The following is a 22,304-nucleotide window of genomic DNA, read 5'->3' on the forward strand; positions in this document are numbered from 1 at the left end:
AGCCTCCGAAATTCCACCAGGTCAGACAGCCAGTCTGCAGCCTTGGATGGTGCTGCTGAAGGCCAGCTGAGCAGGAGTCTTCGGTGGGCAATCAGGGAGGCGAAGGATATGGCATCACCTCACTCCCACGAAGAGCTCTGGTTGCTCTGATAGCCCAAAGACCGCCCTAGCGGGCATGGCTCCACCCTCACTCCCACAATCCTGGACATGGCCTGAAAGAAGGACATCCAGTACCCTACAAGTCTGTGGGTGTGATTGACTGGGCCTCCATGGCACTATTCGCATTTGTCCTCCACCTCCAGAAAGAATGCACTCATTCATATTCTCGTTAGGAACAGCTTCTTCCCCACAGTTACTTGACTCCTCAACGGCTCTCCCTCGGACTGATCTGTTCCCTGTAAGAACACTCTTCACGACGCTCTATGCTGCTCTTGCTCATGTATTTGCTTTGTTTGGCTCTTGTTCTGCACTGTAACCATTCACTATTTGTTGATTTACCATTTGTCAATGTTTTGTCAATTATTTTTGTCTACTGTGTACGTTCTCTTGGCCGCAGAAAAATACTTTTCACCGAACTTCGATACATGTGACAAATATCAATCAATCAAGGTGTACTCTTTCTGCGGTGGCCACCCAGTGGTAAACTGGAGGTTTGGGATGACCAGGCCTCCCACATTCCTCCTGTACACAAAAACATCATAATTTCAACTGTGTTGAAAAAGGCCTTTGGGAATGTAGATCAAGAAAAATCGGAACAGAATGAGGAATGTGAGGGTGGCATGTGGCCCACTGGTTAGCACTGGGACTGTGGCGATGAGGACCCGGGTTTAAATTTCGGCTCCGGGTCACTGTCCATGTGGAGCTTGCACATTCTCCCCATGTCTGCATGGGTTTCACCCCACAGCCCAAAGATGTGCTGGTTAGGTGGATTGGCCCCTTAATTGGAAAAAGGAAAATAATTGGCTACTTTAAATTTAAGAAGAAAAAGGAACGTGGGCAGCATGCTCAGCTTGAGCCCCACCTCTACAGGTCCTTTTTAACTTCCTCCACCAGACTCATTGGGTTCCACTTATTGATCCGTGTCCAGTCATGGGCTATTTGGATCCCCAGGTAGCAAAATGTTGTCTGGGACAGTTTGAACAGCAGCCCACCCAGCTTTGCCCTTCCCCCTGCTGATTCACAGGGATGATTTTGCTCTTAGTCAGGTTAAGTTTGTAACCGGAGAATGCTCCAAATTCTTCCAGGAGTTTAATTGTTCCTTCCAGGCAGGCCAGGGGGTAGAGATGTAGGAGTGCAGGTCATCTGCATAGAGTGAGACTCTATGCTTTCTGTCTCCCTTTTGGATTCCTCTCCACCCCTTTTGCCGCTATAAGGGCAATCACCAGTCGCTTGATCGCCAAGACGAGCAGCAGTGAGCATAGCGAGCATCCACACCTCGTGCCTCTGTGCAGTCGAAAGTATCCAGAGCTGGTGGTGTTTGTCTGTGCGCTTGCCATAGGAGCGATATACAGTAGTTCCATCCAGGAGGTGAACCCTGACCTAAACCCACACCGTTTGAGTAGCTGAAGAGGTACTTCATTTGACCTTGCCGAAGGCTGTTTCAACGTACAAGGAGATGATTCATAATTTCTGATGTTCTCTCCACAGATGGGGTCATAATCACCTTCAGCAGGCGCATGGTATTTCCTGTTAGTTGCCTGCCCTTGACTAAGCCCATTCGATCTTCCGCGACTACCTCTGTCATGTACCACCCAGCCGCCTTTCCAGGGCCTTCGCCAGGATCCTAGCGTCTGTGTTGAGGAGTGAGATGGGTCTGTAGGACCCGCACTCCATCGGGTCTTTGTCTAATTTGGGAATCAGCAATTATTGAGGCCTGTGCCAACATTGGTGATGGGCTCCCCTCGCCAGTGAGTCAGCGAACATCTCCCGCAAATGCGGGGCCAGTGCTGGCGTGAAGGTTTTATAGATGTCGAGAATCTGTCCAGCTCGAGCGTCTTCCCCGCCTGCATGGAGTTAATGCTCTCCATGACTTCCCTCCGTTCTAAAGGTGCTTCCAGGCCCTGTCCCCTATCTTCCCCAAGACCGGTGTTGGAGGGAAGAAATACTCGAATCTTTTTTACACAACGTGGAGTTGTAAAAGATTGGTTTATTCGGAATTGCTGTGTGCACTCAGGAGAGGCAAATTCTGCTGCTACCTATAGCTCAGAAAAGTCAGCTCTGATCATATTCAGAGTTACATGCATATATATTTAAAGTTACAAGTAGGCATTGACTTCATCAATTCATTCGGAACAATACAAGGTGATCAGTATGCATATTTTCTGGACCCTTTAATGGGAAAACGATCAACTAATCAACAACTAATACAATGCTTCTTTACAATCTCCTGGATTCTGTTCAACATATTTCCCTTAACCTGAACTCCTTGATGGGGTGTTAATGTGTTTTTATTTCCTGCTCTGGGCTGGACAATGAATATCTTGCAGACAGGCTGGAGCCATGGTTTCTGTGACATGGGTCCCCATTCTTGTCGTCCTGCTCTGTAGGTTTGAATTATCCCAAGTGCAGGTGACTTTTCTTTTAAGGTTCAACATTTTAACCCCTTGCCTATTGTTTTTTCCCTTGACCTATTCTGCTATAATACTTGAGACATCTTTGTTATTACTTATATCAATTCTATGACACATATATAGCAATTTCTTCCGCGAACAACCGGCATGTCCAGTACCTCAATAAACTGCTTCATCTTTGAGCCCCCCCTCTGGGGCTCAGAGGTCTACAGCTCCTGTTAGAAGGTTGCAAAGGCTTCATTACTCTGCTCTGGTGCTGCGACGAGCTTGCCGCTGCAGTATTTTACCTGGGCTATTTCCCTCATGGCTGCCTGCTTACTCCGCTGGTGGGCTAGCAGGCGGCTGGCTTTCTCTCCATGGTGGTAAACGGTCCCCCATGTCTGGTGAGCTGGTGTACTGATTCCCCTATGGAGAGCAGGTCAGTTTTTAGCTTTTTCCTCTCCACCAGTAGTTCGACCGTCAAGGCTGAGGAGTATCACTGGTCCACTTCTAGTATGGAGTCGACTAGCTATTGTCTGGCCGCTCTCCTTCCTGTCCCTGTGCGCTTTGTACGTGATACTTTCTCCTTTGATCACCGCCTTCAACGTCTCCCAGAACGTGGAGGGTGAGACTAATGTAATATGGCTTGTGAGATCTGTTCATAGAATGCCTTGTTAGCAAGGAGGGCATGGGCGGAGTACTCTGCTTCTACTATTCCTGGAAGCACCGCTTTCCCTGCTACGAAGAAGTCGATCCTGATATAGACCCTGTGGACCTGGGAGAAGGAGAACTCCTTCTCCCCTGGGTGCTTGAACATCCAAGTTGTCTGACGGAGGCACGCCGTTCTTTCTGAATGCCACGTCGTGTACGCGTTTACGAGGACCACCGGTATCCCAGCACACCACTAACCATGACAGACCATCTCTCTGATTCCGTGACTGTCTTTGTCGCCATGAAGGTATACTTGTTTCTGTTGCTATGTGAGCTCTGTCGTAGCCAGCGTGTCACTCTTTTCACCCCCCTTGCCAAATCCCTTGGTTCGTCCTTTGGGCTTATCTACTCCCTTTCTCCCTCCAGAGTTTCTCTGCCACTCCCCTGTTGTTCCCTCCCATCTCCTCCTGTACTTCCCTGTGCTAGTTTGCTCACTAGTGTGATTCCCCTCCCTGAGCGATCTTTATCTTCCCCTACACAGTGCCTTCTTCCCCACCCCCACATGTTTCTGCACCTCACCACTTTCAGCCCCTACTACTTGGGATTCACAGCAGATCAGAAACGAGGCAGTTCTATCCCGTGCAATTTTCCTTTTTTTTTTTAAAGTTTGTATTCAGCGCTGTTGCTGCTCCCTTCCCAGCCCTTGCCTGTGCACAAATTCGTCCACATCAGCCGGTGCAGTGAAGTAATGCTTCGCTTGACTGGGTACAGGAACCCAAACTGCAGCTTGCTCTTGTATAGGGGTTCCTTGGCTGTGTTGAATACAGCCTGGCGTTTAGCCAGGTTTGCCCCAATGCCCTGGTGTATACGGATAGTGTCCCTCCCACTTACAGGACCGTGTGTGCCTTGCCCAATTCAGGATCTTCTCCCCGTCTCCCTGCAATGCGTTGATGGCCCGGAGCTGCTTCCCCGTTTTGGGCTTCAGCCAGAGTGACCTGTGGGCTCTCTACTAATGGGTGTTTGAAGGACGTTGCCCCCCCCCCCCCCCCCCCCCCCCCCCCCCCAAAACCCCGGCCAGTTTCCCCAGCATCTGAGCCACATGAGCCATGTGGCTCTGGCTTTGATACCCTTCGGTAGGCCCACAGTGTGGAGATTCTGGCGTTCCGGCCCGGTCTCCTGGTCCTTGACCTTTTCAGCATACTGGATCGCCACGAACCTTGCCACCCCTGACTCCAATGAGACAATCTGATCAGTTGCTGCCTTCTCCAGCTCTCTGATTGTTGTTTCCTGTGCCTCCAGTCATTGCGCCGTCTTTTCCAGCGCTATCTTGAAGGGGGCCAGGGCATCCATGACTGCTGCCTTCATCGTTACCATCATCTCCACTTGATGGCGTGGCGCCTCTGCTTTAGCTCCTGCGTTCGGAGGTTCACCCGGGGGATAGTCTGGCAGCACCTTGGCCTGTTTGATCCCACAAACTCCGTCGCACGCCGTGTGCTCGTCATCGCCTCATCCTTCCTTTCCAGGCTCTCGCTGATCCTGTCGTCTTTTCGGCCCCCAGAATTGTTTCTGGGCACAAGTGGGGGGAGGGGGGGGGGGCACAAACTTAGCCTATTTTGGGGGGGAAAGTGCCAAATTCAAACTTCCAGGAAGAGAGCCACCTCTCCTGTGTCCCCTCAGCACAAATCCTCTGGATTTCACTGGAAGTCAAGTTCATTTATGGTTGACCATTTTCTCCTCTCTTCAGTTTTTATATCTATTCTAATTAAATTGTGATCATTGTGTTCCAGATGTACTCCTAGAGCAAACTACAAATTCTGATTTCACTTGGAGATTTGGCTCCGATATTCTGTGTGCAGCATACCACCAGTTTTTAAACACTAATGGTGCAATCGATTGGTTCCTGTCCATATAATCCCAAACCTTCAGGCCACTACTTTCCCCTGACTCCCAGTCAGTTGCACAGTCCTGTTCAGCCCATCGACTACAATCTTCTTTACATGAGAAATGTGTCACACAGATTGTGTGAAATTATGAAGTATTGTAAAGCTTGGGGGAAATAAATGACATTGCCTTTGTCAATTTGAGTCATTCAAGTCCCAGTATGAGCCTGTGTTTGCACTCTGGGAACCATGTGCAATCTTTGCCTCACATTTCAGCGGCCCTTATCCCAGTTTTCTGCTGTAAACATTGCTGCCATGCCGAAGGCGAAAAGCAGCCTTTCAGTTGCGTGTTCTTTAGGGGACGGTGCAGGATGTGGCAAGTCTGGACAGACGTGTATTTTCAATGCCTCTCAAAAATCCTGACATGTCAACCTTGCAAGATCGCAAGTGAGGAATTGAATGATCTTAATTTTAGAATTGGTTTGTTTGTTCTGACTCAGATGAGGGTGGTAGCAATTGAATCATAACTGTGTCATAGCTCAGCATAAAAGAAAAAAAACTTCACTATTAAATATAACCAGAGTGGAGAAGTGAGACTAACTTTTTTTAAATAAATTTTGTGGCCAATTATTTTTTTCCCAATTAAGGGGCAATTTAGCATGGCCAATTTGTCTACCCTGCACATCTTTTTGGGTTGTGGAGATGAGACTCCCACAGACACGGGGGTGGAAGAGAGAAAGAGGAGAGTGTGCAAACTCCACACAGACAGTGACCCAGGGCCAGGATCGAACCCGGGTCCTCAGCGCCATGAGGCAGCAGTGCTAACCACTCCGCCACCGTGCTGCCCCGAGTCTGTAACTGTTAACTGTAATTGGCATAGCATCCACTAAAAAGCGCACACACACAAACATATGGATGCAAACTCCGAGCCATTACATTTTCGAATTAATGAAGCATACATGACCGGAGGGTGAATGTTTTTGTGGTTTTTGCTTTTTCTAATTTTCATTCTTGGCCAACATGTGACTACTGTTGGTAAAGCCAGCATTTATTGTCCATCCCTAATTATGTCTGAAAGGTGATCATGAGCTGTCTTCTTGAACTGCTGTGGTACAAGTGGTGTAGGTATATGGTGTAGGGCAGCACGGTAGCATGGTGGTTAGCATAAATGCTTCACAGCTCCAGAGTCCCAGGTCCCAGTTTCGATTCCCGGCTGGGTCACTGTCTGTGCTGAGTCTGCACGTCCTCCCCGTGGTTTCCTCCGTGGGTTTCCTCCGGGTGCTCCGGTTTCCTCCCACAGTCCAAAGATGTGCGGGTTAGGTGGATTGGCCATGCTAAATTGCCTGTAGTGTCCTAAAAAAAGTAAGGTTAAGGGGGGGTTCTTGGGTTACGGGTATAGGGTGGATACGTGGGTTTGAGTGGGGTGATCATTGCTCGGCACAACATCGAGGGCCGAAGGGCCTGTTCTGTGCTGTACTGTTCTATGTTCTACATTTGTGAGCGTTTGAGCAATCGATTCAGCTGAAAAAGTGGGTGTACCGTGGAATTCCATATCTCATTGAAGTGTGCCATGTTGCTGAAGAGGTTGGCACTACTGATATAGTGAGTACAAGTATTGCCAAATGTGCCTTATGCCGTATATCCAAGACAATCTTTGGTTCAATTCCTGGTATTCATTTGGATAGCTAATTTCAGCTGGAACAGGCAATGCTTGGCATTGGCACCCCTGAACTCCGTTAGGGAAAGGTTATCAGTATTGCTCCTCAATAGCAATTGTGGCACGGTGGTACATTGATTAGCACCGCTGCCTCACAGCAGCAGGGACCCGGGTTCAATTCTAACCTTGGGTGACTGTGGAGTTTGCACGTTCTCCCCATGTCTGCGTGGGTTTCCTCTAGGTGCTCCAGTTTCTTCCCACAGTCCAAAGATGTGCAAGTTAGGTGGGGTTGCTGGGGTGGGGGAATGAGCCTGGGTGGAATGCTCTTTCAGAGCATCGGTGCAAACTCTATGGGCCGAATGGCCTCCTGCATAGTAGGAATTCTATGGTTCTAATAGCCATCCATGTGACCACAGTACCTGTATATCTGTGGATGTCTGAAAGAGGAGTTTGGGAGGGTGTAACAAGGTTATAAACGCTTGTATATAGAGGGGAAATAACTTTTGGGGGGGTGGGGGTGCGATGGTCAGCACAGACAAAAGTAATGGGCAAATGACACTTGCTGCAAGGTGGACTGCAACAGAGTTTTGCAGACATTGACATTTGTGGAGGCCTGGGTACTAGTGAATAGATTATTGGAGCAATTGAACCTGAGGTGACAGTGGCATGAATGAGGCAGTAGATGGGCTGAAATGGGTGAATTTAAAAGTAACCCAAAAGCTCCAATTCCTGATGAGTTCACTTATCTGAGCTAGGGCGACAGGGGTTATTAAGATCAAGTGGAAAATTGATCAGGACTCAAGTGCCCGGTTATCAAGATTCATTGGCTGGTGACTATATATGATCCAATTCAACCATGCGCTTGTTCTTTTTTTCCAATTTTTTTTTCCTATTATGGGGCAATTTAGCATGGCCAATCCACCTACCCTGCACATCTTTTTGGGTTGTGGGGGTGAGACCCATGCAGGCACTGGGAGAATGTACAACTCCACATGAACAGTGGGCTGGGATCGAACCTGGGTCCTCGGCGCTGTGAGGCAACAGTGTTAACCACTGCCCCCACTGTGCTAACGGTGATGCGCTCATAATAATCACTTAAGACTTCATTTGAATAATGGCCACTTAGATGAAGTGCCAGAGGGTACAGTATGGAGCTAGCTGTAATGGAGGGAAAAAGAAACACGGCAATGTTAGTTTTTTTTCTTAAAACTGACACCATTTGTGGATAATTCTTGGTGGTGTGGTAAAGGGAGGAATTGGGATCTTCTGGTAAATATGAGCTCTGCATTTTGCAAACGTGTTTTCAATTTTTCACATTGCATGATTACTTTAATTGAACACAGTTGACCAGCAATTTAACTAGCATTCATGAATAATTAGCTTATTGAATGAATAAACAAGCATCCTTCAATACATGGGATTGCTTTCAAATTAATCCCACACTATCTTTTTAGTTATTTAAAAAAATAATTAACTTGTTCTCTACTTGCAGGAAAACCATGAGAATGTCAATAACTTGGTGATTCAGGACACAGAGTTGAAGCAGGTTGTATATGTGTACAAATGTGCACATAGCACACTTAATGTCAAAGGCAAGATCAATTCTATCACAGTTGGTAAGCAGAAATTAACAAAGGTTTGACCGTTTAAGATTAATTTAATCCTTTTACAAAAGATTTTTCCCAATAATTGGACTGCTCCAGCTCCAAGATCACAAAATTCCTGGTGATCGCTTCTCAGCCTTTTGGCTAAGGTGAGTGTGAGGTCCAGTGTAATGCCTGGATCTGGTATTTCTCTTGTGGGCACCATGAATTGGATTCAATTTGAATTGGTTTCGGAGCAGTTAAGGAACTGGATTAGAAGTTTGAGCTGTCCACACTCCGCTCTGGCTTTGTAACTGAAAGGAAATAAAAAAATAAAAATCAAAATTCGCATGGCTTGATATACTTTCCTTTTTATCAGGCAAGTAAATTTATTGACTAAACCATGACGGCAGTCTCATTCACTTCATTCATACGAATTAGTAGGCCACTCAGCCCTTTGTGCCTGCTCTTCCATTCAGTAAGATCATGGCTGATCTGACAACCCCACATTCCTGTCAACCTCGATAACCTTCCACCTCCTTGTTAATCAAGAATCTATCTACTTATGTCACAAAAATGGTCAAAGACTGTTCCCACCGCCTTCTGAGGAAGAGAATTCCAAAGACTCATGACCCTCCGAGAAAAAGGTTCTCATCTGTCTTAAATGTTTTAAACTGTTTTAAACAGTGACGTCTAGTTCTAGATTTTCCTACAACAGGAAACACTCTTTCCACATTCACCGTGTCAAGACCCTCAGGATCTTAAAGGTTTCATTAAGTTGCCTCTTACTCTTCAAAAGTCCAGAGGATACAAGCCTAACTTTCCAATCTTCCCTCATAAGACAACCTGCTGCATTCTTGTGTTAGTGTAGCAAACCTTCTCTGAGCTGCTTCTAATGACCAGTATTGTACAAAGTACTCCAGATGTTGCCCTGTACAACTGAAACATGACCTCCCTACTTTTGTAATCTATTTCCCTCAAAAAAACATTCTATTAACATTCCTCATTATTTGCTGTACACATTTGCCTTTTATGATTCATGCAGTAGGATACCCAACCTCTGCAATATCTCCCCAGTTAGATAATAAACTTTTTAATATTTCCTGCCAAAATAGATAATTTCCCATTTACCCACATTATACTTAATTTTTAAGATTTGTCCACTCGCTTAACCTATCTACGTCCTTTTGTGGCCTCCTTACGCCCTCCACAATTTACTTTCCTATCTATTTTTGCCGGCAGCAAATTTAGCAACCATACCGTCAGTCCTTTCATTTTTTTTAATAAATTTTTTTATTGGGTTTTTGAACAAGGTATAATTACTGTTATGTACACAAGATAAAAAACATATATACACCCCAACATAACAACAAAGAGAAGAAAATAGTACATAGTCAAAAAAAAACCAATAAAAAATAAAATAGAATAACTGGTAGGGTATTGTGCACCAGCTCGACAGCGGCAGCTCTGTACACCTGCCAAAATTATTTACACCACGTAAGTAGGCGACTGTTTGTGGGGGGGGGGGGGGGGGGGGGGGGGGGGGGGGGGGGGGGATTGGGGAGGCAAATATACATTTGGGTGCCGGGGAGATAATTACAGTGTGCGATACTTGGCTGTGTTTCGTGTTGTTGTCGCCTGCTTCTCCCGGACGTATCTCGCTGCCGCCTCGCGCTTGCCTCCGCTTCTGCTGCTCCTCCCGTCCTCTGTATTTATTTTCCTCGTTCCCCGCTCCTGGAGATGTCATGCCCGTTTTGGTATCCCGTGCCTTCCTTCCGGCTCCCATTTCGCTCTCTTCCCCCCCTCCCCCCCCCCCCATCTCGCTGGTTCTCCTCTCTTGTTTCCCCCTGCCCCCCCTCCACGGTTTGCCTTTCTTTCCTCAGGTTTAGCTGTCTCCCCCCCCCCCCCCCCCCCCTGTGGTTCACCTTTCTTTCCTCAGGTTTAGCTGTCTTTCCCCCCCCCCCCCCCCCCCCCCCCTCCCCCACCCTCCCGGTCTATCTCTCCCTTTCATGCCTTGGCTACTTTCCCCTGATTTTTGACTACCTGGCTATTCTTCCTCTTGCTCGTTGGCCACAAACAGGTCCCGGAACAGTCGCGTGAATGGCTCCCGCGTTCTATGGAAGCCGTCTTCAGACCCTCTGATGGCGAATTTGATTTTCTCCATTTGGAGAGATTCCGAGAGGTTGGACATCCAGTCTGCAGCTCTGGGTGGTGCTGCTGACCGCCAGCCAAAGGCAAGGGCGTCCGCCCTCCTCCCCAGGAATAGATCTGGTTGGTCCGAGACCCCGAAGACCGCCACTTTCGGGCATGGCTCCACCCTCACCCCCACCACTTTGGACATTGCCTCAAAGAAGGCTGTCCAGTACTCCACAAGTCTGGGGCAAGACCAGAACATGTGGATGTGGTTGGCCGGGCCTACTTGGCACCGTTCGCATCTATCCTCCACCTCCGGGAAGAACCTACTCATACGGGTTCTTGTTAAGTGGGCTCTACGTACAACTTTTAGCTGCGTCAGGCTGAGCCTTGCGCACGTGGCGGTGGAGTTGACCCTATGCAGTGCTTCGTTCCAGAGTCCCCACCCTATCTCAATCCCCAGGTCATCCTCCTATTTCTTTCTTGTTGCGTCCAGTACGGTGTCGGCCCTTTCTATCAGTCGGTCATACATGTCACTACAGTTTCCTTTGTCTAGTATGCTTGTGTCCAGTAGTTCTTCCAGTAGTGTCTGTCGCGGCGGTTGTGGGTACGTCCTTGTCTCCTTTTTGTAGGAAGTTTTTAAGCTGCAGATACCTTAGCTCGTTCCCACTGGCTAGCTGAAATTTCTCTCTCAGTTCGTCCAGTGTTGCGATCCTGCCGTCCGTGTATTGGTCCCTGACTGTCAGTGTCCCTCTGTCCTGCCCCCACCTTTTGAAGGTGGCGTCAGTCAGTGCTGGTGTGAACCTATGGTTGTTGCAGATGGGAGCTTTGTCCGACATTTTGGTCAGGCCAAATTGCTGCCGCAGTTGGTTCCAGGATTGGAGGGTGGCTATCACCGCCGGGCTGCTGGAGTGTTTTTTGGGTGGGGAAGGGAGTGCTGCCGTGGTGAGGGCCCGGAGGGAGGTCCCCACACAGGAGGCCTCCTCCGTGCGCACCCACTCGGCCTCTGGCTCCTTAATGCATCCCCTTGTTCGCTCGGCCGTCGCTGCCCAGGGGTAGAATTGTAGGTTTGGGAGGGCTAGCCCCCCCTGGATTTTGTTTTTTGTAGGACCTTCTTTGGGATCCTAGCATTCTCCCCCCCCACCCCCATACGCAAGGGAGAGTGGGAGTGTGTTCCATCTTTGCAGGTCCTCTTTTACTTCCTCCGTCAGACTGGTGAGGTTCCATTTGTGGATCCCTTTCCAGTCATGGGCTATTTGGATCCTCAGGTAGCGGAATTTGTGTCGGGCTTGTTTAAACGGCAGCCCCTTTCGTGCTGCCCCCCCCCCCCCCCCCCCCCCCCCCCCCCACTTGCGGGTGTACTGGGAAGATCTCGCTTTTGCTCATGTTGAGTTTGTAGCCCGAGAAGGCTCCAAACTCTTTTTTTTTTTTCTTCAGGAGTGCAATGATTCCGTCCATGCTGCTCTGTGGGTCCAAAATGTAAAGGAGCAGGTCATCTGCATGGAGTGAGACTCTGTGCTCTCTGCCTCCCCTTCAGATCCCCCTCCAGCTTTTTGCTGCTCTGAGCGTGATTGCTAGTGGTTCGATCCCTAGTGCGAACAGCAGCAGGGACAGTGGGCATCCTTGTCTGGTGCACCTGTGCATTTGGAAGTATTGGGAGTTGGTATTGTTGGTCCGTACGCTCGCCATGGGAGCGTTGTATAGGAGCTTTACCCAGGAGGTGAACCCTGTTCCAAGCCCGAGCCGCTCCAGTACCTCTGAGGTATTTCCATTCGACTCTGTCGAAGGCCTTTTCTGCGTCTAGGGAGACGATCACCTCTTGTGTTCTCTCCCTGGCGGGGGTCATTATCACGTTCAGCAGGCGCCTGATGTTCGAGGTAAGCTGTTTACCTTTAACGAAGCCCGTCTGGTCCTCTGTGACCACCTCAGGTACACAGTCTTCTAGCCTTTTGGTGTCTGCGTTCAGCAGTGAGATGGGTCTGTATGACCCACATTCTGTTGGGTCTTTGTCTTTCTTGGGTATCAGCGAGATTGAGGCCTGTGCTAGCATGGGTGGCAATGTGCCCCTAGCTAGCGAGTCTGTGAACATCTCCCGCAGGTGCGGGGCCAGCGCTGTCGTGAATTTTTTGTAGAAGTCTGCCGGGAATCCGTCTGGTCCCGGCGCCTTCCCCGCCTGCATGGAGCTAATGCTGTCCATGATCTCTCCCAGTGCTAGTGGTGCTTCCAAGCCTCGTTTTCTGCCCACCCCCACGATTGGAATGTCTAGTCCATGAAGGAACCGTTTCATCCCAGACTCCCCCCTTGGGGGCTTTGAGGTGTACAGCTCTTGTAGAAGGCCTTGAAGGTTTTGTTAATCTTTTTCTGGCGTCAGTCCTGTCATCCAAGTCATTTCGATAAATTGTAAAAAGTTGACACCTCTGCACTGATCCCTGTGGCACACCACTAGTTACATGCTGCCAACTAGAAAAAGACCCACTTATGCCATAGCTTCCTGTTAACTAGCCTTGCCCACCAAACCATGAACTTTTATTTTCCACAGTGACCTTTTGATGTGGCACCTTATCAAGTGCCTTCTGGAAATCTATGTATAGTAAATCCAAAGCACATGTAACTCCTTCAATGATCTCCAATAAATTGATTTCCCTTTCACAAAACCATGCAGATGCTACCTGATTGCCTTGAAGTTTAGTACATCCCCTGTAATAGCTTCCAACATGTTCCCTATTGCAGATGTTAGATTAACTGTCCTGTAGTTTCCTGTTTTCAATCTCCCTTCCTTTTTGAATAAAGGAGATTTTTGCAATTTTTCTGAACTATTGGATCCTTCATTGAATTTTGGAAAATTAAAACTAATGCATCAATTATCCCATAAGCTATATTTTTTTTTTTAAACAACCTTATGGTGAAGTCCATCTGGACTCCGGGGTTTGTAAGCCCACAGCCCTTGCTGGCGGCACAGTGACTAGCACTGCTGCCTCAGTGCCAGGGACCTAGTTTCAATTCCTGCCTTGGGTGACCGTCTGTGTGGAGTTTCACATTCTCCCCTTGTCTGCGTGGGTTTCCTCCGGGTGCTCCGGTTTCCTCCCACAGCCCAAAGATGTGCAGGTTAGGTGGATTGGCCATGCTAAATTTTCCCTTGGTGGCCAACGGGTTAGGTGGGGTTACTGGGTTACAGAGATAGGCTGTTGTGTGGGCCTAGGTAGGGTGCTCTTTAGTGGGTCCGTGCAGACTCGATGGGGCAAATGGCCTCCTGACACTGTTGGGATTCTATGCTCCGTACTGTTTCCCTGGTGATGTAGGTTTCCTGAGTTCCTCCCTCCCATTTCCTGCTATTTCTGGGATGTTACTTGCACAATCATAGAGTTCATTCAGTGCAGAAAGAGGCCATTCAACCCATTGTGTCTGCAGAACTCTCTTAAAGCACATTACCTAGGACCAATTTGCTGCCCTATCCCCGTAACCCCACCAGACCTTTGGACACTAAGGGCAATTTATCATGACCAATCAACCTAACCTGCACATCTTTGAACTGTGAGGAGAAACTAGGGTATCCAGAGGGAACCCATGTAGACACTGAGAGAACATTCAAACTCCACACGGGCAGTCACGCAAGGCCGGAAATGAACTGGGTCCTGGTGCTGAGGCAGCAGTGCTAACCACTGCGCCACCCAAATTTAAGTTTTGCTGTCAGCCATGGTGAAAATTGAACCCAGGTGACCAGAGTATTATCTTGGGTCTCTGGATTACTCACCGTGACAATACCACAATGCTACCACCTGTCCTGTAGAGTGCCCTCTATAGTGACAACTGATGCAAAATACCTGTTTGTTTTGTCTGCCATAGACCTACTTTGCATTTTCAATTACCCAGACACAATTTCTATAGGTCCAGTACTCCATTTCTTAACTCTTGTTCAAATATCTATGAAAACGTTTTTTCTGTCTTTGTATTACCATCTAACTTTCTCTTGTACTCTAATTTCCCCCCCTCAATCTTTGTGCCATTCTTTGCTGTTCTTTCCCATTCTCTGCTGTCCTTGCCCATTCTCTGACCTGCTATCTGTCTTTGTGAGATTATATGCTTTTTTTTTTAAAGTTTGACTTTGTGCCATTCTTTGCTGTTCTTTCCCATTCTCTGCTGTTCTTTTCCATTCTCTGACCTGCTATCTGTCTTTGCGAGATTATATGCTTTTTTTTTAAAGTTTGAAACTGTCTTTAACTTTTTTAGTTAACCACGGATGGTGAGCCTACTCTTGGAATTTTTCTTTATCATTGAAATGCATCTATTCTGTGTATTTTGAAATATCCTTTAATTGCCCATCACTGAACCTCTTGACCTATCACAAGGTCATTTGCCAGTTCACTTTAACTCACTACACGTTCATGCTCACATAATTTACCTTATTTAAGTTTAAAATATATGGCTCTTCCTCAAACTGAATGTAAAATTCAATCCTGCTACGATTGCCGCAACAGCGGGCTGCCTTCATTGAGGTTATCAGTGAATCACACAATACAAGATCTAGTATATCCTGCCCTCTGGTTGATTTCCAAATGTGCTGTTCTATGAATCACTCCAAAAACATTATATGAACTCTTTGTCTATGCTAACTTTGACCATCTGATTTTTTTTTCAGTCTACATGTAGATTAAAATCCCCTATGGTTATTGCTATACTTTATACTTTTATACTCTGACCTACCATATAGTTACAATTAGGGGCTTCTACACCAGTTCCACAAGTGACGTCCTGCCTTTATCATTTTGTCATCTCAACCCAACCGTTTCTACATCGCGGTTTCCTGAGCATAGGTCATCCCTATCCATTTGCTAATACCATTATTAGTTAACCTTCTCCACCTTTTCCTAACTTCCTGTCGTCCTAAATTGTCATGTACCCTTCAATATTCGGGTATAAATTTGTCATCCTGCAGCCATGTCTCTGTAATGGCTATCAGATCATCCTTATTCATTTCTGTTTGCACTATTAAGTTCACCTTTTTGTTTTGAATGCTACAAGTCTTTAGATACTGAGCCTTTAGTTTTTTTTAATCACTGTCCAATTTGTGTACTCCATTCCTTCCAGTCATGGTCTGTTTATCATTTCCCACATTGGTACCTTTCTCTTCTGCCCTATTTCTGCTCTTTGGTTTACCACATCTTCCCAAATTTGACCCTTTGCCCCCACTATTCAGTTTAAAACCCTCTCTTCCCTAGTTATGTGACTCACTACGACCTAGCAAAGTTCAGGTATCAACTGTCCCAACGGTACAGATCCCACTTTCCCCAATACTGGTGCCAGTGCCCCACAAACCGGAACCCACGTCTCTCACACCAGTCTTTGAGCCACGTTTTCATTTCTGTAATCTTATTTGTCCTATGCCAATTTGCATACGGTTCAGTTAATAATCCAGATAGTATTACCTTTTTACGGTTCTGTTTAATTTGGTGCCTAACTTTTCAGGCTGACTATGCAGAACCCCTTTCTTCATCCTGCCGATATTGTTGGTACCTACATGGACCACAACCACTGGATCCTCACCCTCCCACTGAAAGTTCCTTTCCACTCCTAACACCTGGGCAGGTAACATAGCCACCTGGGCTCTCGTTTGTTGCTACAGAGGATATTATCAATGCTCCATACATGACTGTCCCAGACTGCCACTAGCTTCCTTAGTGTGCTCTCTTCCTTTCCCCCCCCCCCCCCCCACAAAAGGAAACTTGAATGGCTTCCAGTACCGCAGTGCCAGCCAGTCAGCTCATCTACCCTGTGCCTCCATTCTCATCCAAATGAGCTGAAAGAATATCAGATCTGTTGGACAGCTGCAGTGGCTGACACTCCTGTCCTCTGGGTCTCTTTACCTGCTTCAGCTGCAGTCTGACCCTCTTGTCCCTGAGCACCTTCCAAATCAGAAGATCCCAACCTAAGGGGTGTGCCTGGTCTCAATGAAATGTAGTGTATGCAAAAATACCAACTGGTTATTTTCAACATTGAAACAATTTTGTAGTAAGTTTGTCTCAATTTGTTACATTTTGAATATTTATTTTCAAATTTAATCTGATCAAATGAAAAGCTTGCATGTAATTTAAATAATAAAAAAACATACTTTCTTGTATCTTTACTTCTGTCCCTGGGCCACTCAACCACGTTACTGCAGTTTACATCCAATCAAAACACTAACTTGAAGTATGCTAACATTTCAAAACAGTCACCTTAGTGTCAGAAGGACCTCCCTTGCACTATAGTACACTTGTCCAATGAGAATTCAGCCGTGCATGTGAGGAATTTTTACGGTTCAACCCTTGCCTTGGTGAATTAGCAGAATTTAGCCAAAGCATCTGAAGTGGCGCTACAATTGGTCTTAATCTGCAGGGCTTTATTAATTGAATCAGTTATATAATTAATGTTTGGAGAAAAATGAAGTCCTGGCCAGATTGTGTGAGCCTCTTGGCGAAGGCTTACTAAATGCAAATGCTAATGAGATTTCATGGTATTTGTAAGGTGCGGATTTCTATAGCCTGACACATCTGTTGCTTTTTGTTTTACAGATAACTGTAAGAAAATGGGTCTAGTTTTTGAAGATGTTGTTGGAATTGTGGAGATCATAAATTCCAGGGATGTGAAAATTCAGGTAATTGAAGCAGGGGAGGAGAAAATAACTGAGCGTCCTGCTCAAAGATATAACAGCTTTAGCTTTTAACACTGGAAATGGACATTTGAGGAAACAGCAGATTTACAGTTTTCAGCAGTAGGCAACTTAATTCGGTCCTGTAACAGAGGCAGAAACGTAGGCCTTGGGCTTAAAATGAATTGCACTTCTACAACATCAGTCGCAATTGGGGGCGGCACAGTGGTTAGCACTGCTGCCTCATGGTGTCAGGGACCAGGGTTCGATCCCGGCCCTGGGCCACTCTGTGTGGAGACCCAGGTCTAGGTCCCCCACGTACCTCCCATCCATCTCTTAAAATCTCCTATCAGTCTTCGGCGTTCCTCCCTCTCTCCCTATCCACCTTAGCCTTGAACGAGATTGCCTCCCCCCTCCCAAATCCCCGACCGCGAGACCTCCCCTGTGCAATTAAACCCCACATACTCCTCAATCACCTTCACAATCTTATCACAGAAGGTCTGGTCCACTAACATCCCACATTCATTCTAATAATCAATAATCTTTATTATTGTCATAAGTAGGCTTACATTAACACTGCAGTGAAGTTGATATGAAAATCCCCTCTGCCACATTCCGGCACCTGTTCGAGTACACAGAGGGAGAATTCAGAATGTCCAAATCACCCAACAGCAAGTCTTTCGGGACTTGTGGAAGGAAACTGGAGCACCCGGAGGAAACACATGCAGATTCCGCTCAGTCATAGAATCAAACCCGGGACCCTGGAGTTGTGAAACAACAGTGCTATCCTCCACCCCGGTCTCTTGTCTTTTCTCAAAAAACCATATCCATCCAATGCGGAGTGTGATCCAAAATCACGATTGTGGAGTACTCCTACCTCTTAACCCCAGCCAATAGCATCTTTCCCACCGCAAAAGTCGATCCTCGAATACACCTTGTGTATCGGGGAGAAAAGCACCGTTTGGTCGGAGGCAAGAACCTCCACAGGTTCACATCTCCCTCGTGGCCCAGCCTTTGTCTCCCCCCTCCCCTGACTGGATCAGCGATCTTCAGCTCCAGCGCCACATTCCAGTCTCTCTCCTCTTTCTCCTCCGCCCCCCCCCCCCCCCCCCAAAAACTATCAACTCGTATGTATCCGGATGGCACCCCGTCTTCACAAACCCCGCAACGTCCCAGTTGGGGTCATATACGCTCGCCAGTGCCACCAACCTCCCCTCTAATGCACCTGTCACTACCCCATATCTGCCCCATCCGCCATAGTCATAACCCTGGGCCCTGTCCCTCTGGCCTGAACCGCCCCAACCTTTCGTTACCATCAAAACCCCCCCACCTCCCAGAATTTCTCTTCTCTTCCCCCCCCCCCCATCATTCATTTTCCTCTCCCAGTATTGATTTCCACAACTTCGCTGTGTAGACCATTCCAAACCTTGTGATGTTGCTGTGCAGCTCCTCCTTCACCTGTCGGAAGGCCACCCGCCTTCTCGCCAACTCCACTGTCAAGTCCTGGTATATTCGTATACCAATTCCCATCTCGCCTCTGCTTCGCCCAACTAAGGGCCTTCTCCTTCACATGAAACTTATGGAAGCAAATTGTGACTGCCCTTCGTGGCTCATTTGCTTTAGGCTTCAGCCTGAGAGACCAATGTGCCCTGTCCAACTCATTAGGTGGAATCCCTTCTCCCCCCCCCCCCCCCCCCCCAACCAGCTCTGCCAGCATCTTTGCAGGCTTGCCGTCCAATTAAGAGCTCTCCAAGATGGAGAAGCACTCGGAAGTCTTCCAGCTTGAAAGCACAGCAAGATGCCATGGCTGGCAAGAGAAAGCCAGCCTTTGTAGGGCCATCAAAATGGAGACGTCCTCTCTCAAGCCTTTTCAAGTACTCGGTTGGCCTCTGACCCTCCGCTCCCTCCATCGGGGCCATGATATGTAGATTTTGCTGCCTTGACTTGTTCTCCAGGTCCTCCACTTTAGTTCTGAGCCCTTTGTTGGCCTCCGCCACCCTCTGCAGCTCCTCGTCCATCAAGGTGAGCTGTTCACTGTACTGCAACTGAGCCTCCTCCACCCCTTTCAGCTCGTCTTGCTCCCGCACCTCAACCAATTCTTCAGCACTGCCGCATTAACTTGGGCAATCTCCTCCGCCCCCCCCACTCTTTTTCATCGTGATCATCATCTCCCTCCGCAGCACCTCCATGTGCTTGGCAAACTGCCTCTCAAATTCTCCCGCCATCACCTCGGTCAGAATTTCCACTGAGAGGAGTGGCCCCACCCACCGACCCAACCTCTGCCACCTTTCTTCCTGCCGGACTCACCAACTCATTTGACGGCAGGCCTTCGTTCGCTCCCTTCTTTCCAGTGACCTTCTGGGTCTTTGACATCTCCCACCTTCCTTATACCTTCCCACACTTGTCCATTCAAAACCTGTCCCTAAAACCGGGCATAAAAGCCTGGAGCAGGAGCCACCTAACATGCGACCTCCACCTACATGCCGCCACCGGAAGTTCCAAACTCTGTTATCACTAATGTAATTTTCCTCTTGTATTATAACCTGATTTTTTTTTTTAAGATCATTAAAAATTCATGGGAAATGGTTATGATCTTTTAGCAAACTATGCCTTTTCTGGCCTATTGGTCTTCAACCTTAGTTTTAACAGGACAATTGCTGATAACTGTTTTTTTTCTAATAAATTTACAGTATCCAATTATTTTTTTCAATTAAGGGGTAATTTAGGGTGGCCAATCCACCTAACCTGCATATTTTTGGGCAGACACGGGGAAAATGTGCAAAATCCACACGGACAGTGACCCAGGGCCGGGGTTCAAACCCGGGTCCTCAGCGCTGTAGACAGCAGTAATCACCACGCGTTGCCCCGACAACTGAAATTGTAGTGCTCTCTTTACTCCATATCTAAGAATGGAAGACTGATGTTTTCTGCAGCATAAAGAATGTCTGGAAATATCTAGACCTGATCTAAGTCCTTTTTTTTTTAAATGTTTTAATTGAAAATGGCATCTTGAGACACGTAAATCAGATCTGTAGCATTAGCTTAGATGTACAGAACACACTTTTTGTATGTTGACTTCACTGATCTGATGCACAAGTATCTTGATGTGACAATTCGGGTGCAGCTGTCCCCTTAAAATTGGGGGAGGGGGGAAAATTATTTTTACCAATTCACTGCAAAAAGTCACGCTATTTATTTATTGATTTTTTTTTTATATTTAGAGTACCCAATTCATTTTTTCCAATTAAGGGGCAATTTAGCATGGTCAATCCACCTTGCACATCTTTGGGTTGTGGGGGTGAAACCCACGCTAACACGGGGAGAATGTGCAAACTCCACACGGACAGTGACCCAGAGCCGGGATCGAACCTGGGACCTCGGCGCCATGCTAACCACTGTGCCACCGTGCTGCCCGTAAAGTCAAGCAATTCGAAATCTTATCCCCAATCATCTGTAAGAAAAAGGTTGCTTTATATTAAATTGTGTTTGAATCATAAATGAAACTGTTCCATATTTCCTCAATTTAGTTTTCTATGTTCAATCACCAACCTTTGTGAGCACGGTGCAGAAATTTACTTCTGTTTTGGTTTCATTAACATTCTCTTTCAATTGTTTCTCATTCAGATGCTTTCTGTCTGTAAAGTCTACATCTAATGTGATTCCCTAATTCTCTCTTTCTCTCCCTTCTCCCCCCGCTGCAGGTGTTGGGTAAAGTGCCAACTATTTCCATTAATAAGACTGATGGCTGCCATATCTACCTTAGTAAGGATTCCCTCAGTTGTGAGATTGTCAGTGCCAAGTCCTCTGAGATGAATGTCTTGGTTCCTACCAATGATGATTTTGTAAGTACAGTTTTGCCACCTATTTTTGTTATTGCAATTCTGTAGGGCATCAGAAAGTGAAAACGAATTCCAGTGAGCCATTGAGTGTGCAACAGTAATCCAATTACTTGCCTTCATGTTTTTCTTTCCTGCCCTGTAACATGTATCCCAAAACCGGTTTCAGAAATTACCAGTGTAACATCTGTATTCAAACTTTTTTACCTTTGAAGATCTCAGATTCTGACCATTAAGCATTTGGGAGCTACAGATGAACTTACAGTTCATGTTCTCATTAATTTGGGTATGCAATCATTACTAATTCAAGCAAGTCTTGACGTTCTGATTGGGCTTGCCCACTAAAGGCTGGAGCCTTTTTCTAAACTCCAGATGATCAAAATTCAAACAGCTAACCAAGCAAAGTTGTCTGGCTACACTTCAACTACCAGAATGCCTGGTGTCAGGAGACCACATGACTGCAGTTTAATGTAAAACATCTCTCAAATATAATAGGTTTACTGCATCTTAGTGATTTGGGACATGGTAAGTGGTTGCTATACTTGCCTCCTAAATGATCAGCTAATATTGTGGTTAGGTGGAAGTATTGAATGAAAGCATGCCATAAGAAATGTGAGCATGGTCCTTCAAGTCTGCTCTGCCATTCAATAAGATCATTGATCTACCTCCTTATTAAACTTCAGTGTTTCATGGTTGAGGTTAAGAATTCAATTTAGGGCTGCTTCTGCTAGGTACTTGACCCATAGTGAAGAACAACAAACTTATAACATCTAGCAGGATGGCATTTCCCAGAATGTACTTTGCTTGAGAAAAATTAGCTAACAGTTTTAACCTTAAAAGGAACATAGGGCTAATTCGTTAACTGCAGCCTGTTGTGAATAAAGTATTGAGACATCTTTAAAACCATGAAACAACTAGTTACCTATGGAACGAGTTGGCAACAGCATGAAGTCATTACAGGAGGTTTACTTAAAAACAAAATACTAAAGTTTTTCAAGGAAATGCCAAATCATGTTGATAGTAGAAATTCCATGGGTGTGCTTTTGAACTTTAAGCCTCTCAATAATAGCCTTTCAAAAATAGCAAAACATGGAATAACATGAGGTAAATCTTTTGAGGGAATTAATTGTCAAAACCAGAAAGGCTATGGCATCACTGCAGGAGTTCCTCAGGGCACTGTCCTAGGCCCAACCATCTTCAGCTGCTTCATCAATGACCTCCCTTCCATAAAGTCAGAGGTGAGAATGTTCGCTCGTGGTGGCACAATGCTCAGCACCATTCGCGACATCTTAGATACTGAAGCAACCCATGTCAAATGCAGCAAGACCTGGACAATATCCAAGCTTTGGCTGACAAGCGGCAAGTAGCATTCTTGCCACAGAAGTGCCAC

The 22,304-nt window shown here is 46.7% G+C and overlaps 1 protein-coding gene across 1 annotated transcript in view; it reads left to right on the forward strand.

Annotated features, from left to right (window-relative positions):
• The window catches only part of cap1 (CAP, adenylate cyclase-associated protein 1 (yeast)), a 72,018-nt gene that overhangs the window by 46,718 nt on the left and 2,996 nt on the right, over window positions 1–22,304 (forward strand). The window contains exons 10-12 of the mRNA XM_038800268.1: window positions 8,230–8,353; window positions 17,002–17,084; window positions 20,780–20,920. Of these exons, the coding sequence (XP_038656196.1) occupies window positions 8,230–8,353; window positions 17,002–17,084; window positions 20,780–20,920 (348 nt within the window). The remainder of the gene's footprint in view (window positions 1–8,229; window positions 8,354–17,001; window positions 17,085–20,779; window positions 20,921–22,304) is intronic.

The sequence above is a fragment of the Scyliorhinus canicula genome, chromosome 1 (genome assembly GCF_902713615.1).
Source record: "Scyliorhinus canicula chromosome 1, sScyCan1.1, whole genome shotgun sequence".
NCBI classification, from domain to species: Eukaryota; Metazoa; Chordata; class Chondrichthyes; order Carcharhiniformes; family Scyliorhinidae; genus Scyliorhinus; species Scyliorhinus canicula.